Source organism: Salvelinus fontinalis, unplaced genomic scaffold (genome assembly GCF_029448725.1).
Source record: "Salvelinus fontinalis isolate EN_2023a unplaced genomic scaffold, ASM2944872v1 scaffold_0539, whole genome shotgun sequence".
In the NCBI taxonomy this organism is placed as follows: Eukaryota; Metazoa; Chordata; class Actinopteri; order Salmoniformes; family Salmonidae; genus Salvelinus; species Salvelinus fontinalis.
The window spans coordinates 21,278-40,000 of NW_026600748.1; the positions used below are offsets into that span (position 1 = coordinate 21,278).

An 18,723-nucleotide genomic window follows, 5' to 3' on the forward strand; every position below is an offset into this window, starting at 1 on the left:
GAATAGAGAGTCATTTGGGATTCAGATCTGGTTCCTCTGCGCTCAGTGGACTATATAGGGAACAGAGAGTCTTTTGGGATTAAGATCTGGTTCCTCTGGGCTCAGTGGACTATATAGGGAATAGAGAGTCATTTATGATTCAGATCTGGTTCCTATTGGCTCAGTGGACTATATAGGGAACAGAGAGTCATTTGGGATTCAGATCTGGTTCCTCTGGGCTCAGTGGACTATATAGGGAACAGAGAGTCATTTGGGATTCAGACATTGTACATTTTTAGAAGCAATGCAATATAAAAATAGTTTGGGATTCATATTTTGTTCCACTCTGTTATTTGTTTCTCCACAGTCATATAAACCATCTATGTCATTATTGTTGAAGTTAGACTGTATGGGCCCTGGTTTAAAGTAGGGCACTACATAGGGACTAGGGGTTAGACCGTATGGGCCCTGGTTTAAAGTAGGGCACTACATAGGGACTAGGGGTTAGACTGTATGGACCCTGGTCTAAAGTAGGGCACTACATAGGGACTAGGGGTTAGACCGTATGGGCCCTGGTTTAAAGTAGGGCACTACATAGGGACTAGGGGTTAGACCGTCTGGGCCCTGGTCTAAAGTAGGGCACTACATAGGGACTAGGGGTTAGACCGTATGGGCCCTGGTCTAAAGTAGGGCACTACATAGGGACTAGGGGTTAGACCGTATGGGCCTTGGTCTAAAGTAGGGCACTACATAGGGACTAGGGGTTAGACTGTATGGGCCCTGGTCTAAAGTAGGGCACTACATAGGGACTAGGGGTTAGACCATATGGGCCCTGGTCTAAAGTAGGGCACTACATAGGGACAAGGGGTTAGACTGTATGGGCCCTGGTCTAAAGTAGGGCACTACATAGGGACTAGGGGTTAGACCGTAGGGGCCCTGGTCTAAAGTAGGGCACTACATAGGGACTAGGGGTTAGACCGTATGGGTCCTGGTCTAAAGTAGGGCACTACATAGGGACTAGGGGTTAGACCGTATGGGCCCTGGTCTAAAGTAGGGCACTACATAGGGACTAGGGGTTAGACTGTATGGGCCCTGGTCTAAAGTAGGGCACTACATAGGGACTAGGGGTTAGACCGTATGGGTCCTGGTAGGAGGAGAGGAGATAGGAGGGAAGAGAGGAAAGGAGAGGAGATAGGAGGGAGGAGAGAGGAGAGGACACACTGATTGTCCAATAAGGAGAGGGCTCATTGCACATGTGACTACATCCACGACTTGTGATTGTGGCTGTCGATAAACTAGTCCCTAATCTCTGATTGGTCGTTGAAGTTCTCGCTGATTGGACGACACCCCGGAGTTACAGCCACGTAGGCCATTCAAACGTCAGACGGCAGAGAAAGTGAAAACATAAACAAACGTTTACCAGCCATTAAAGGTGGGCTAATCACTATGACATCATACACAGCAAGGTCACTTCCTGCTTACGGACAACACCAACAACAGAATTCTAATCTGCCAAGACGGCTGTGATTTTCCTGATGCGTCACAAAGGGCAGAAACACACAGATCACATTTGTTGTTGTTTGCTTTTTGTTGTTGTTGTTGTTGATGACGTCTGTTATTGACAGGAAGTCACCCCCACTTTGTACGATGGTGTCGTATTGCTGAGTCCACCTTAAAGTTAGGAACAGACAACAAACACAGAGTGACCATTACAAATGGTGCCCTGTACACTATGTAGTGAACTACTTTCAACCAGAATCCCATGGGCCCTGGTGCACTATGTAGGGAACTACCTTCAACCAGAACCCCATGGGCCCTGTACACTATGTAGGGAACTACCTTCAACCAGAACCCCATGGGCCCTGGTGCACTAAATAGGGTATAGGGTGCCAATCAGAGACGCACACAGAGAGAGAGAGAGAGAAATGTCTTTAGTCTGTTAGCGGTGAAGAGGTCGCCTAGCAACTATTATTGCTGCTGTCGTCCCCTAGCGACGTGCAGAGTGACGGAGTTATGACAGATATCTTTCCTCTCCGTCTTCGTCATCCTGGTCTTCGTCATCTTCGTCATCTATCTGAGACTGGTCGCTCAGGACGAAGGCATCGTCATCGTCGTCGTCGGAGAAGAGAGAGTCTCCGCTGCCCTGGTCTCCGGATGATTCCAACACCGCCCCTACAGAACACAGGAACCAGGAAAGAACTACTGTTAAACACCACCCCTACAGAACACAGGAACCAGGAAGGAACTACTGTTAAACACCACCCCTACAGAACACAGGAACCAGGAAGGAACTACTGTTAAACACCACCCTACAGAACACAGGAACCAGGAAGGAACAACTGTTAAACACCACCCTACAGAACACAGGAACCAGGAAGAAACTACTGTTAAACACCACCCCTACAGAACACAGGAACCAGGAAGAAACTACTGTTAAACACCACCCTACAGAACACAGGAACCAGGAAGGAACTACTGTTAAACACCACCCCTACAGAACACAGGAACCAGGAAGGAACTACTGTTAAACACCACCCCTACAGAACACAGGAACCAGGAAGGAACTACTGTTAAACACCACCCCTACAGAACACAGTAACCAGGAAGAAACTACTGTTAAACACCGCCCCTACAGAACACAGGAACCAGGAAGGAAGTACTGTTAAACACCACCCCTACAGAACACAGGAACCAGGAAGGAACTACTGTTAAACACCACCCCTACAGAACACAGGAACCAGGAAGGAACTACTGTTAAACACCACCCCTACAGAACACAGGAACCAGGAAGGAACTACTGTTAAACACCACCCCTACAGAACACAGGAACCAGGAAGGAACTACTGTTAAACACCACCCTACAGAACACAGGAACCAGGAAGGAACTACTGTTAAACACCACCCCTACAGAACACAGGAACCAGGAAGGAACTACTGTTAAACACCACCCCTACAGAACACAGGAACCAGGAAGGAACTACTGTTAAACACCACCCTACAGAACACAGGAACCAGGAAGAAACTACTGTTAAACACCACCCCTACAGAACACAGGAACCAGGAAGGAACTACTGTTAAACACCACCCTACAGAACACAGGAACCAGGAAGAAACTACTGTTAAACACCACCCCTACAGAACACAGGAACCAGGAAGGAACTACTGTTAAACACCACCCCTACAGAACACAGGAACCAGGAAGGAACTACTGTTAAACACCACCCCTACAGAACACAGGAACCAGGAAGGAACTACTGTTAAACACCACCCCTACAGAACACAGGAACCAGGAAGGAACTACTGTTAAACACCACCCCTACAGAACACAGGAACCAGGAAGGAACTACTGTTAAACACCGCCCCTACAGAACACAGGAACCAGGAAGGAACTACTGTTAAACACCACCCCTACAGAACACAGGAACCAGGAAGGAACTACTGTTAAACACCACCCCTACAGAACACAGGAACCAGGAAGGAACTACTGTTAAACACCACCCCTACAGAACACAGGAACCAGGAAGGAACTACTGTTAAACACCACCCCTACAGAACACAGGAACCAGGAAGGAACTACTGTTAAACACCACCCTACAGAACACAGGAACCAGGAAGGAACTACTGTTAAACACCACCCCTACAGAACACAGGAACCAGGAAGGAACTACTGTTAAACACCACCCCTACAGAACACAGGAACCAGGAAGGAACTACTGTTAAACACCACCCCTACAGAACACAGGAACCAGGAAGGAACTACTGTTAAACACCACCCTACAGAACACAGGAACCAGGAAGGAACTACTGTTAAACACCACCCCTACAGAACACAGGAACCAGGAAGGAACTACTGTTAAACACCACCCTACAGAACACAGGAACCAGGAAGGAACTACTGTTAAACACCACCCTACAGAACACAGGAACCAGGAAGGAACGACTGTTAAACACCACCCTACAGAACACAGGAACCAGGAAGGAACTACTGTTAAACACCACCCTACAGAACACAGGGACCAGGAAGGAACTACTGTTAAACACCACCCTACAGAACACAGGAACCAGGAAGGAACTACTGTTAAACACCACCCTACAGAACACAGGAACCAGGAAGGAACTACTGTTAAACACCACCCCTACAGAACACAGGAACCAGGAAGGAACTACTGTTAAACACCACCCTACAGAACACAGGAACCAGGAAGGAACTACTGTTAAACACCACCCTACAGAACACAGGAACCAGGAAGGAACTACTGTTAAACACCACCCTACAGAACACAGGAACCAGGAAGGAACTACTGTTAAACACCACCCTACAGAACACAGGAACCAGGAAGGAACTACTGTTAAACACCACCCTACAGAACACAGGAACCAGGAAGGAACTACTGTTAAACACCACCCTACAGAACACAGGAACCAGGAAGGAACTACTGTTAAACACCACCCCTACAGAACACAGGAACCAGGAAGGAACTACTGTTAAACACCACCCCTACAGAACACAGGAACCAGGAAGGAACTACTGTTAAACACCACCCTACAGAACACAGGAACCAGGAAGGAACTACTGTTAAACACCACCCTACAGAACACAGGAACCAGGAAGGAACTACTGTTAAATTCCACCCCTACAGAACACAGGAACCAGGAATGAACTACTGTTAAACACCACCCCTACAGAACACAGGAACCAGGAAGAAACTACTGTTAAACACCACCCCTACAGAACACAGGAACCAGGAAGGAACTACTGTTAAACACCACCCCTACAGAACACAGGAACCAGGAAGGAACTACTGTTAAACACCACCCTACAGAACACAGGAACCAGGAAGGAACTACTGTTAAACACCACCCTACAGAACACAGGAACCAGTTCTGTCCTCGAGCTGTTCTTGTTTTTTAATGTTCTGTATTGTGTATTGTTTCATGTTTTTTGTGGAACCCCAGGATGAGTAGCTGCTGCTTTTGTATCCCGATAAAACACCAAATTCCCAAATCAGGTGGTCAGTCGGTCAGCCAATCACTAAGAGTCAATCAATCAAGTTACGGTCGACTGTTTATCGGCATCAAACCAATTAGTCAGTCGGAAGTTATTTCCCCCAGAATGCTTAGCGCGGACCTACCACAGTCTGCTGCTCCGTGGGTCCGTGACCCTGCGACCTCGTTGCCATAGCGATCGACACACCAACACTGTCCGCTGCTGCCGTGGCACTGGTGGGACCGGTAGTAGCCCGCTGAGTCACACACTGGCAGGTACTGACCTAGAGGTCAGAGGTCAGGGGTTAGAGGTCAACGGTTATAGAGGTCAGGGGTTAGAGGTCAACGGTTATAGAGGTCAGGGGTTAGAGGTCAGGGGTTAGAGGTCGGGGGTTAGAGGTCAGGGGTTAGAGGTCAGGGGTTAGAGGTCAACGGTTATAGAGGACAGGGGTTATATAGGTCAGGGGTTAGAGGTCAGGGGTTATAGAGGTCAGGGGTTAGAGGTCAACGGTTATAGAGGTCAGGGGTTAGAGGTCAGGGGTTATAGAGGTCAGGGGTTAGAGGTCAGGGGTCATAGAGAGAGGTTAGCGTTGGAGACTCACCCAGTAGCTTCTCCGCAGCCTGTTTCTTGTTAATACCGGTCAGTTCAGACCAACAGGGGGAGTCTGGAGAGACGCAACACATTAGGGGTGTATTCATTAGTGTACATCGTAGCACAACGGTTTGGCAGCAGAAAACTAAAACAAGTGTTTCTTATTGGACAAGATCAGCTAAGTCCCTCCCTGTTTCAACCCATTTGGGTCTGTTTGGTTCCTAGTCAATACATCCCTGGACTATGATCCCACATTGGGTCTGTTTGGTTCCTAGTCAATACATCCCTGGACTATGATCCCACATTGGGTCTGTTTGGTTCCTAGTCAATACATCCCTGGACTATGATCACACATTGGGTCTGTTTGGTTCCTAGTCAATACATCCCTGGACTATGATCCCACATTGGGTCTGTTTGGTTCCTAGTCAATACATCACTGGATTATGATCCCACATTGGGTCTGTTTGGTTCCTAGTCAATACATCCCTGGACTATGATCACACATTGGGTCTGTTTGGTTCCTAGTCAATACATCCCTGGACTATGATCACACATTGGGTCTGTTTGTTTCCTAGTGAATACATCCCTGGACTATGATCCCACATTGGGTCTGTTTGGTTCCTAGTCAATACATCCCTGGACTATGATCCCACATTGGGTCTGTTTGGTTCCTAGTGAATACATCCCTGGACTATGATCACACATTGGGTCTGTTTGGTTCCTAGTCAATACATCCCTGGACTATGATCCCACATTGGGTCTGTTTGGTTCCTAGTGAATACATCCCTGGACTATGATCCCACATTGGGTCTGTTTGGTTCCTAGTGAATACATCCCTGGACTATGATCACACATTGGGTCTGTTTGGTTCCTAGTGAATACATCCCTGGACTATGATCACACATTGGGTCTGTTTGGTTCCTAGTGAATACATCCCTGGACTATGATCCCACATTGGGTCTGTTTGGTTCCTAGTCAATACATCCCTGGACTATGATCCCACATTGGGTCTGTTTGGTTCCTAGTCAATACATCCCTGGACTATGATCACACATTGGGTCTGTTTGGTTCCTAGTGAATACATCTCTGGACTATGATCACACATTGGGTCTGTTTGGTTCCTAGTGAATACATCCCTGGACTATGATCCCACATTGGGTCTGTTTGGTTCCTAGTCAATACATCCCTGGACTATGATCACACATTGGGTCTGTTTGGTTCCTAGTGAATACATCCCTGGACTATGATCCCACATTGGGTCTGTTTGGTTCCTAGTCAATACATCCCCAGACTATGATCACACATTGGGTCTGTTTGGTTCCTAGTCAATACATCCCTGGACTATGATCACACATTGGGTCTGTTTGGTTCCTAGTGAATACATCCCTGGACTATGATCACACATTGGGTCTGTTTGGTTCCTAGTCAATACATCCCTGGACTATGATCCCACATTGGGTCTATTTGGTTCCTAGTCAATACATCCCTGGACTATGATCCCACATTGGGTCTGTTTGGTTCCTAGTCAATACATCCCCAGACTATGATCACACATTGGGTCTTTTTGGTTCCTAGTGAATACATCCCTGGACTACGATCACACAAATGATTCATGACCAGAAACACTGTTTATAAAATGCAGAGGGCCAATTGGAAGCTGGGGATGATTAGGTGGCCATGATGGTATGAGGGCCAGATTGGGAATGTATCCAGGACACCAGGGTTAACACCCCTACTCTGACCACAGAGAGTCAGGACACCAGGGTTAACACCCCTACTCTGACCACAGAGAGTCAGGACACCAGGGTTAACACCCCTACTCTTATGATAAGTACCATGGGATCTGTAGTGACCACAGAGAGTCAGGACACCTTGTTAAACAGACGGCACCCTACACAGGGCAGTGTCCCCAATCACTGCCCTGGGGCATTGGGATCTTTGTTTAGACCAGAGGAAAGGGTGCCTCCTACTGACCCTCCAACACCACTTCCAGCAGCATCTAGTCTCCCATCCAGGGACTGACCAGGACCCACCCTGCTTAGCTTCAGAAGCAAGACCAGGAGTGGGATGCAGGGTGGTATGCTGTTACTCTGTTTTCACTACTGCCTCAAGTGTCTGGCCTAGTACCAAATCATGCAGGGTGGTCTCCCATCCAGGGACTGACCAGGACCAACCCTGCTTAGCTTCAGAGGCCAGCCAGCAGTGGGATGCAGGGCGATATGCTGCTGGATACCACCCATATCACACCATCATTGCAGCCAGCACACTGAAAGACTACAACACCCAGCCAGCACACTGAAAGACTACAACACCCAGCCAGCCCACTGAAAGACTACAACACCCAGCTAGCACCCTGTACGACTACAACACCCAGCCAGCAGACTGAAAGACTACAACACCCAGCCAGCACACTGAAAGACTACAACACCCAGCCAGCACACTGTAAGACTACAACACCCAGCCAGCACACTGAAAGACTACAACACCCAGCCAGCACACTGAAAGACTACAACACCCAGCCAGCACACTGAAAGACTACAACACCCAGCCAGCACACTGAAAGACTACAACACCCAGCCAGCACACTGAAAGACTACAACACCCAGCCAGCACCCTGTGTGTACCTCCTCACCTGTGTATCTCTGGAAGCAGGTGCACCACTCTGCGCTGGAGAGGAGGAGTGTGTCGGGGAGTGTGTCGGTGGGTGTGTCACAGGAAGTGAAGAGCGCGTCGGAGCAGCCTTCCTTCCTGTCCAGCCCCAGCGTGCTGATTTCTGATTGGTCCAGCTGGAGGTCAAAGTTTGTGTCGAGGCGGGAGAACATCCAACCAAGAGGATCCTTACAGATAGGCCCCGCCCCTGACCTGATCTCTGGAGACAAGAGGTCAGAAGTCAGGGGTCAGGGGTCAGGGGTCAGAGTAACACGATAAATTATAGATGTGTTAGACTGTGTTAATACAGACAGCAGTTAAAGGGGTGTGACTAGTTACATTATAGATGTGTTAGACTGTGTTAATACAGACAGCAGTTAAAGGGGTGTGACTAGTTAAATTATAAATGCGTTAGACTGTGTTAATACAGACAGCAGTTAAAGGGGTGCGACTAGTTAAATTATAAATGCGTTAGACTGTGTTAATACAGACAGCAGTTAAAGGGGTGTGACTAGTTAAATTATAGATGTGTTAGACTGTGTTAATACAGACAGCAGTTGAAGGGGTGTGACTAGTTAAATTATAGATGTGTTAGACTGTGTTAATACAGACAGCAGTTAAAGGGGTGTGACTAGTTAAATTATAAATGCGTTAGACTGTGTTAATACAGACAGCAGTTAAAGGGGTTGTGACTAGTTAAATTATAGATGTGTTAGACTGTGTTAATACAGACAGCAGTTAAAGGGGTGTGACTAGTTAAATTATAGATGTGTTAGACTGTGTTAATACAGACAGCAGTTAAAGGGGTGTGACTAGTTAAATTATAGATGTGTTAGACTGTGTTAATACAGACAGCAGTTAAAGGGGTGTGACTAGTTACATTATAGATGTGTTAGACTGTGTTAATACAGACAGCAGTTAAAGGGGTTGTGACTAGTTAAATTATAGATGTGTTAGACTGTGTTAATACAGACAGCAGTTAAAGGGGTGTGACTAGTTAAATTATAGATGTGTTAGACTGTGTTAATACAGACAGCAGTTAAAGGGGTGTGACTAGTTAAATTATAGATGTGTTAGACTGTGTTAATACAGACAGCAGTTAAAGGGGTGTGACTAGTTACATTATAGATGTGTTAGACTGTGTTAATACAAACAGCAGTTAAAGGGGTGTGACTAGTTAAATTATAGATGTGTTAGACTGTGTTAATACAGACAGCAGTTAAAGGGGTGTGACTAGTTAAATTATAAATGCGTTAGACTGTGTTAATACAGACAGCAGTTGAAGGGGTGTGACTAGTTAAATTATAGATGTGTTAGACTGTGTTAATACAGACAGCAGTTAAAGGGGTGTGACTAGTTAAATTATAGATGTGTTAGACTGTGTTAATACAGACAGCAGTTAAAGGGGTTGTGACTAGTTAAATTATAGATGTGTTAGACTGTGTTAATACAGACAGCAGTTAAAGGGGTGTGACTAGTTACATTATAGATGTGTTAGACTGTGTTAATACAGACAGCAGTTAAAGGGGTTGTGACTAGTTAAATTATAGATGTGTTAGACTGTGTTAATACAGACAGCAGTTAAAGGGGTGCGACTAGTTAAATTATAGATGTGTTAGACTGTGTTAATACAGACAGCAGTTAAAGGGGTTGTGACTAGTTAAATTATAGATGTGTTAGACTGTGTTAATACAGACAGCAGTTAAAGGGGTGCGACTAGTTAAATTATAGATGTGTTAGACTGTGTTAATACAGACAGCAGTTAAAGGGGTGTGACTAGTTACATTATAGATGTGTTAGACTCTGTTAATACAGACAGCAGTTAAAGGGGTGTGACTAGTTAAATTATAGATGTGTTAGACTGTGTTAATACAGACAGCAGTTAAAGGGGTGCGACTAGTTAAATTATAGATGTGTTAGACTGTGTTAATACAAACAGCAGTTAAAGGGGTGTGACAAGTTGAATTATAGATGTGTTAGACTGTGCTAATACAGACAGCAGTTAAAGGGGTGTGACTAGTTACATTATAGATGTGTTAGACTGTGTTAATACAGACAGCAGTTAAAGGGGTGCGACTAGTTAAATTATAGATGTGTTAGACTGTGTTAATACAGACAGCAGTTAAAGGGGTGCGACTAGTTACATTATAGATGTGTTAGACTGTGTTAATACAGACAGCAGTTAAAGGGGTGCGACTAGTTAAATTATAGATGTGTTAGACTGTGTTAATACAGACAGCAGTTAAAGGGGTGTGACTAGTTAAATTATAGATGTGTTAGACTGTGTTAATACAGACAGCAGTTAAAGGGGTGTGACTAGTTAAATTATAGATGTGTTAGACTGTGTTAATACAGACAGCAGTTAAAGGGGTTGTGACTAGTTACATTATAGATGTGTTAGACTGTGTTAATACAGACAGCAGTTGAAGGGGTGCGACTAGTTAAATTATAGATGTGTTAGACTGTGTTAATACAGACAGCAGTTAAAGGGGTGTGACTAGTTACATTATAGATGTGTTAGACTGTGTTAATACAGACAGCAGTTAAAGGGGTGTGACTAGTTAAATTATAGATGTGATAGACTGTGTTAATACAGACAGCAGTTAAATGGGTGTGACTAGTTACATTATAGATGTGTTAGACTGTGTTAATACAGACAGCAGTTAAAGGGGTGTGACTAGTTAAATTATAGATGTGTTAGACTGTGTTAATACAGACAGCAGTTAAAGGGGTGTGACTAGTTACATTATAGATGTGTTAGACTGTGTTAATACAGACAGCAGTTAAAGGGGTGTGACTAGTTACATTATAGATGTGTTAGACTGTGTTAATACAGACAGACAGGTAGAGAGAGAGAGAGACAGAGAGAGAGACAGAGACAGAGAGAGAGAGAGAGAGAGAGAGAGAGAGAGAGAGAGAGAGAGAGAGAGAGAGAGAGACAGAGAGAGAAAGAGAGACAGAGAGACAGAGAGAGAGAGACAGAGCGAGAGAGAGAGACAGAGAGACAGAGAGAGAGAGAGAGACAGAGAGAGAGAGGGAGAGAAAGAGAGAAAGAGAGAGAGAGACAGAGAGACAGAGAGACAGAGAGACAGAGAGAGAGAGAGGATAGAGAGAGAGAGAGAGAGAGAGAGAGAGAGAGAGAGAGAGAGAGAGAGAGAGAGAGAGAGAGAGAGAGAGAGAGAGAGAGAGAGAGAGAGAGAGAGAGAGAGAGAGAGAGAGAGAGAGAGAGAGAGAGAGAGAGAGAGGAGGTACTGACTGTTTTTCTGAGGTATGTGTGTCTTGAGTTTCTTGTTGTTTCCGTTCTCCAGTAGAACTCTGAACCAGTCTCTTAACCGACCCACCACCTCCTTTATGTCTGACTCACTGCACTCTACACACACACACACACACACACACACACACACACACACACACACACACACACACACACACACACACACACACACACACACACACACACACACACACACACACACACACACACACACACACACACACACACACACACACACACACACACACACATGATGAAAGAGAACACACAGGATGAAAGAGAGAATCCAAGGTGTTAAGGTTGCTCATCAGGCAGTTGTGTGTGTGTGTGTGTGTGTGTGTACCTGTCTTTTCTGCTGTGCTGTATTCAGGAAGGACAGCAGGACAGGGACACTGGCCAGAACACTTGACTGATATCTGCTTCCCTGAGATACATGCCTGATACTCCAACTTACACTGGAAGGGAGAGAGGGAGAGAGATGGGTTGAGAAAGGAAGAGAGGAAGAGAGAGAGAGAGAGCGAGAGAGAGAGAGAGAGAGAGACAGAGAGAGCGAGAGAGAGAGAGAGAGACAGAGAGAGAGAGAGACAGAGAGACAGAGAGAGAGAGAGAGAGAGAGAGACAGAGAGAGAGAGAGAGAGGTATTTAGTAGTGTTATCTATAATAGATAGTTGTGTTAACAGGGTGAATGAGGACCGGATTATGTATCTATAGTAGATAGTTGTGTTAACGTCTTATGGCTGCAGGGGCAGTATTGAGTAGCTTGGATGAAAGGTGCACAGAGGTGCCCAGAGTAAACGGCCTGCTCCTCAGTCATAGTTGCTCGTATATGCATATTATTATTAGTATTAGATAGAAAACACTCTGAAGTTTCTAAAACTGTTTGAATTATGACTGTGAGTATAACAGAACTCATATGGCAGGCAAAAACCTGAGAAAAAATCCAAACAGGAAGTGAGAAATCTGAGGCTGGTCGATTTTCAACCAAGATCCTATTGAAATCCCAGCGAGATATGAATGACTATTCACTTCCTACGGCTTCCACTAGATGTCAACAGTCTGTAGAACTTTGTCTGATGACTCTACTGTGAAGGGGGGCCGGATGAGAGGAGAATTAGTCACCACTGACCATTCTTTAACCATTCGCGTTCACATGAGGAGGACCTCCGTTCCACCGCTCATCTGAAGTCAATGTAATTCTCCGGTTGGAACGTTATTCAAGATGTATGTTAACAACATTCTAAAGATTGATTCAGTACATCGTTGACATGTTTCTACTGACTGTTACGGAACTTTTGGACATTTCGTCAGGTTTTAGTGACTTTGGAATTGTTTACCAAACGCGCTAACCAAAGTAGCTAATTGGACATAAGTAACGGACATTATCAAACAAATCAAGCATTTATTGTGGACCTGGGATTCCTGGGAGTGCATTCTGATGAAGATCATCAAAGGTAAGGGAATATTTATCATGTAATTTCTGGTTTCTGTTGACTCCAACATGGCGGCTAATTTGACTATTGTTCTGAGCGCCGTCTCAGATTATTGCATGGTTTGCTTTTTCCGTAGAGTTTTTTTGAAATCTGACACAGCGGTTGCATTAAGGAGAGGTTTATCTATAATTCCATGTGTATAACTTGTATTATCATCTACATTAATGATGAGTATTTCTGTTGAATCGATGTGGCTATGCAAAATCACTGGATGTTATTGGAACTAGTGAATGTAACGCGACAATGTAAACTCAGATTTTTTGTTATAAATGTGAACTTTATCAAACAAAACATACATGTATTGTGTAACATGAAGTCCTATCAGTGTCATCTGATGAAGATCATCAAAGGTTAGCGATTCATTTTATCTCTATTTCTGCTTTTTGTGACTGCTGGAAAAAATGGCTGTGCTTATTGTGACTTGGCGGAGACCTAACATAATCGTTTGTGGTGCTTTCGCTGAAAAGCATATTTGAAATCGGACACTTTGGTGGGATTAACAACAAGATTACATTTAAAAATGGTATAAAACACATGAATGTCTGAGGAATTTTAATTATGAGATTTCTGTTGTTTGAATTTGGTGCCCTGTACTTTCAATGGCTGTTGTCATATCGATCCCATAATCGATGCAGCCATAAGAAGTTTTAACAGGGTGAATGAGGACAGGATTATGTATCTATAGTAGTGTTATATGTGTCTATTTGTCTGTGTATTGTGTATTAATGTGTGTATTACCTTGGTTGAGTAGCTGTGTCCGTCAGTACCACACACAGGAGAGGGATGGACCACTGGACAGCGCCTGCATTTGGACCCTGGACTCAGAGACAGGCCCGGTTCCTTCACACTATACACACACAACATCCAGTTATGTGTCAGAACATGGTGTCCAGTCACAGCTGAACCAGAGTCAGAGTCACGACAGAGTCACGACGATGTGTGTGTTTGAGTGTGAGTGTGTCTGTGTCTGTGTCTGTGTCTGTGTGTGTGTGTGTCCGTGTGTCAGTGAGTCAGTGTGTGTGTGTCCGTGAGTCACTGTGTCTGTGTGAGTGAGTGAGTGTCTGTGTGGGGTAACTACCTGACTCTCCTCTGGCTAACACAAGCAGCAGTCTGGTAGTGGTCTGTGTGTGGTAACTACCTGACTCTCCTCTGGCTAACACAAGCAGCAGTCTGGTAGTGGTCTGTGTGTGGTAACTACCTGACTCTCCTCTGGCTAACACAAGCAGCAGTCTGGTAGTGGTCTGTGTGTGGTAACTACCTGACTCTCCCCTGGCTAACACAAGCAGCAGTCTGGTAGTGGTCTGTGTGTGGTAACTACCTGACTCTCCCCTGGCTAACACAAGCAGCAGTCTGGTAGTGGTCTGTGTGTGGTAACTACCTGACTCTCCTCTGGCTAACACAAGCAGCAGTCTGGTAGTGGTCTGTGTGTGGTAACTACCTGACTCTCCTCTGGCTAACACAAGCAGCAGTCTGGTAGTGGTCTGTGTGTGGTAACTACCTGACTCTCCTCTGGCTAACACAAGCAGCAGTCTGGTAGTGGTCTGTGTGTGGTAACTACCTGACTCTCCTCTGGCTAACACAAGCAGCAGTCTGGTAGTGGTCTGTGTGTGTGGTAACTACCTGACTCTCCTCTGGCTAACACAAGCAGCAGTCTGGTAGTGGTCTGTGTGTGGTAACTACCTGACTCTCCTCTGGCTAACACAAGCAGCAGTCTGGTAGTGGTCTGTGTGTGGTAACTACCTGACTCTCCTCTGGCTAACACAAGCAGCAGTCTGGTAGTGGTCTGTGTGTGGTAACTACCTGACTCTCCCCTGGCTAACACAAGCAGCAGTCTGGTAGTGGTCTGTGTGTGGTAACTACCTGACTCTCCTCTGGCTAACACAAGCAGCAGTCTGGTAGTGGTCTGTGTGGGGTAACTACCTGACTCTCCTCTGGCTAACACAAGCAGCAGTCTGGTAGTGGTCTGTGTGTGGTAACTACCTGACTCTCCCCTGGCTAACACAAGCAGCAGTCTGGTAGTGGTCTGTGTGTGTGGTAACTACCTGACTCTCCTCTGGCTAACACAAGCAGCAGTCTGGTAGTGGTCTGTGTGTGGTAACTACCTGACTCTCCTCTGGCTAACACAAGCAGCAGTCTGGTAGTGGTCTGTGTGTGGTAACTACCTGACTCTCCTCTGGCTAACACAAGCAGCAGTCTGGTAGTGGTCTGTGTGTGGTAACTACCTGACTCTCCTCTGGCTAACACAAGCAGCAGTCTGGTAGTGGTCTGTGTGTGGTAACTACCTGACTCTCCCCTGGCTAACACAAGCAGCAGTCTGGTAGTGGTCTGTGTGTGGTAACTACCTGACTCTCCCCTGGCTAACACAAGCAGCAGTCTGGTAGTGGTCTGTGTGTGGTAACTACCTGACTCTCCTCTGGCTAACACAAGCAGCAGTCTGGTAGTGGTCTGTGTGTGGTAACTACCTGACTCTCCTCTGGCTAACACAAGCAGCAGTCTGGTAGTGGTCTGTGTGTGGTAACTACCTGACTCTCCTCTGGCTAACACAAGCAGCAGTCTGGTAGTGGTCTGTGTGTGGTAACTACCTGACTCTCCTCTGGCTAACACAAGCAGCAGTCTGGTAGTGGTCTGTGTGTGGTAACTACCTGACTCTCCTCTGGCTAACACAAGCAGCAGTCTGGTAGTGGTCTGTGTGTGGTAACTACCTGACTCTCCTCTGGCTAACACAAGCAGCAGTCTGGTAGTGGTCTGTGTGTGGTAACTACCTGACTCTCCTCTGGCTAACACAAGCAGCAGTCTGGTAGTGGTCTGTGTGTGGTAACTACCTGACTCTCCCCTGGCTAACACAAGCAGCAGTCTGGTAGTGGTCTGTGTGTGGTAACTACCTGACTCTCCTCTGGCTAACACAAGCAGCAGTCTGGTAGTGGTCTGTGTGGGGTAACTACCTGACTCTCCTCTGGCTAACACAAGCAGCAGTCTGGTAGTGGTCTGTGTGTGGTAACTACCTGACTCTCCCTGGCTAACACAAGCAGCAGTCTGGTAGTGGTCTGTGTGTGGTAACTACCTGACTCTCCTCTGGCTAACACAAGCAGCAGTCTGGTAGTGGTCTGTGTGTGGTAACTACCTGACTCTCCTCTGGCTAACACAAGCAGCAGTCTGGTAGTGGTCTGTGTGTGGTAACTACCTGACTCTCCTCTGGCTAACACAAGCAGCAGTCTGGTAGTGGTCTGTGTGTGGTAACTACCTGACTCTCCTCTGGCTAACACAAGCAGCAGTCTGGTAGTGGTCTGTGTGTGGTAACTACCTGACTCTCCTCTGGCTAACACAAGCAGCAGTCTGGTAGTGGTCTGTGTGTGGTAACTACCTGACTCTCCTCTGGCTAACACAAGCAGCAGTCTGGTAGTGGTCTGTGTGTGGTAACTACCTGACTCTCCTCTGGCTAACACAAGCAGCAGTCTGGTAGTGGTCTGTGTGTGGTAACTACCTGACTCTCCTCTGGCTAACACAAGCAGCAGTCTGGTAGTGGTCTGTGTGTGGTAACTACCTGACTCTCCTCTGGCTAACACAAGCAGCAGTCTGGTAGTGGTCTGTGTGTGGTAACTACCTGACTCTCCTCTGGCTAACACAAGCAGCAGTCTGGTAGTGGTCTGTGTGTGGTAACTACCTGACTCTCCTCTGGCTAACACAAGCAGCAGTCTGGTAGTGGTCTGTGTGTGGTAACTACCTGACTCTCCTCTGGCTAACACAAGCAGCAGTCTGGTAGTGGTCTGTGTGTGGTAACTACCTGACTCTCCTCTGGCTAACACAAGCAGCAGTCTGGTAGTGGTCTGTGTGTGGTAACTACCTGACTCTCCTCTGGCTAACACAAGCAGCAGTCTGGTAGTGGTCTGTGTGTGGTAACTACCTGACTCTCCTCTGGCTAACACAAGCAGCAGTCTGGTAGTGGTCTGTGTGTGGTAACTACCTGACTCTCCTCTGGCTAACACAAGCAGCAGTCTGGTAGTGGTCTGTGTGTGGTAACTACCTGACTCTCCTCTGGCTAACACAAGCAGCAGTCTGGTAGTGGTCTGTGTGTGGTAACTACCTGACTCTCCTCTGGCTAACACAAGCAGCAGTCTGGTAGTGGTCTGTGTGTGGTAACTACCTGACTCTCCTCTGGCTAACACAAGCAGCAGTCTGGTAGTGGTCTGTGTGTGGTAACTACCTGACTCTCCTCTGGCTAACACAAGCAGCAGTCTGGTAGTGGTCTGTGTGTGGTAACTACCTGACTCTCCTCTGGCTAACACAAGCAGCAGTCTGGTAGTGGTCTGTGTGTGGTAACTACCTGACTCTCCCCTGGCTAACACAAGCAGCAGTCTGGTAGTGGTCTGTGTGTGGTAACTACCTGACTCTCCTCTGGCTAACACAAGCAGCAGTCTGGTAGTGGTCTGTGTGTGGTAACTACCTGACTCTCCTCTGGCTAACACAAGCAGCAGTCTGGTAGTGGTCTGTGTGTGGTAACTACCTGACTCTCCTCTGGCTAACACAAGCAGCAGTCTGGTAGTGGTCTGTGTGTGGTAACTACCTGACTCTCCTCTGGCTAACACAAGCAGCAGTCTGGTAGTGGTCTGTGTGTGGTAACTACCTGACTCTCCTCTGGCTAACACAAGCAGCAGTCTGGTAGTGGTCTGTGTGTGGTAACTACCTGACTCTCCTCTGGCTAACACAAGCAGCAGTCTGGTAGTGGTCTGTGTGTGGTAACTACCTGACTCTCCTCTGGCTAACACAAGCAGCAGTCTGGTAGTGGTCTGTGTGTGGTAACTACCTGACTCTCCTCTGGCTAACACAAGCAGCAGTCTGGTAGTGGTCTGTGTGTGGTAACTACCTGACTCTCCTCTGGCTAACACAAGCAGCAGTCTGGTAGTGGTCTGTGTGGGGTAACTACCTGACTCTCCCTCTGGCTAACACAAGCAGCAGTCTGGTAGTGGTCTGTGTGTGGTAACTACCTGACTCTCCTCTGGCTAACACAAGCAGCAGTCTGGTAGTGGTCTGTGTGTGGTAACTACCTGACCTTCCCCTGGCTAACACAAGCAGCAGTCTGGTAGTGGTCTGTGTGTGGTAACTACCTGACTCTCCTCTGGCTAACACAGGCAGCAGTCTGGTAGTGGTCTGTGTGTGGTAACTACCTGACTCTCCTCTGGCTAACACAAGCAGCAGTCTGGTAGTGGTCTGTGTGTGGTAACTACCTGACTCTCCCCTGGCTAACACAAGCAGCAGTCTGGTAGTGGTCTGTGTGTGTGGTAACTACCTGACTCTCCTCTGGCTAACACAAGCAGCAGTCTGGTAGTGGTCTGTGTGTGGTAACTACCTGACTCTCCTCTGGCTAACACAAGCAGCAGTCTGGTAGTGGTCTGTGTGTGGTAACTACCTGACTCTCCTCTGGCTAACACAAGCAGCAGTCTGGTAGTGGTCTGTGTGTGGTAACTACCTGACTCTCCTCTGGCTAACACAAGCAGCAGTCTGGTAGTGGTCTGTGTGTGGTAACTACCTGACTCTCCTCTGGCTAACACAAGCAGCAGTCTGGTAGTGGTCTGTGTGTGGTAACTACCTGACTCTCCCCTGGCTAACACAAGCAGCAGTCTGGTAGTGGTCTGTGTGTGGTAACTACCTGACTCTCCCCTGGCTAACACAAGCAGCAGTCTGGTAGTGGTCTGTGTGTGGTAACTACCTGACTCTCCTCTGGCTAACACAAGCAGCAGTCTGGTAGTGGTCTGTGT

At 46.8% G+C, this 18,723-nt stretch overlaps 1 protein-coding gene across 1 annotated transcript in view; it reads right to left on the reverse strand.

Moving 5' to 3' along the window:
• Positions 1–1,829: 1,829 nt before the first annotated feature.
• spock3 (SPARC (osteonectin), cwcv and kazal like domains proteoglycan 3) overlaps positions 1,830–18,723 on the reverse strand; it is a 34,242-nt gene continuing 17,348 nt past the window's right edge. Inside the window, exons 5-11 of the mRNA XM_055914367.1 lie at positions 13,709–13,817; positions 11,824–11,935; positions 11,463–11,576; positions 8,190–8,426; positions 5,568–5,630; positions 5,112–5,249; positions 1,830–2,151 (exon numbers count right to left, since the gene is read on the reverse strand). Coding sequence (XP_055770342.1) covers positions 1,991–2,151; positions 5,112–5,249; positions 5,568–5,630; positions 8,190–8,426; positions 11,463–11,576; positions 11,824–11,935; positions 13,709–13,817 — 934 coding nt within the window. The 3' untranslated portion in view covers positions 1,830–1,990. The remainder of the gene's footprint in view (positions 2,152–5,111; positions 5,250–5,567; positions 5,631–8,189; positions 8,427–11,462; positions 11,577–11,823; positions 11,936–13,708; positions 13,818–18,723) is intronic.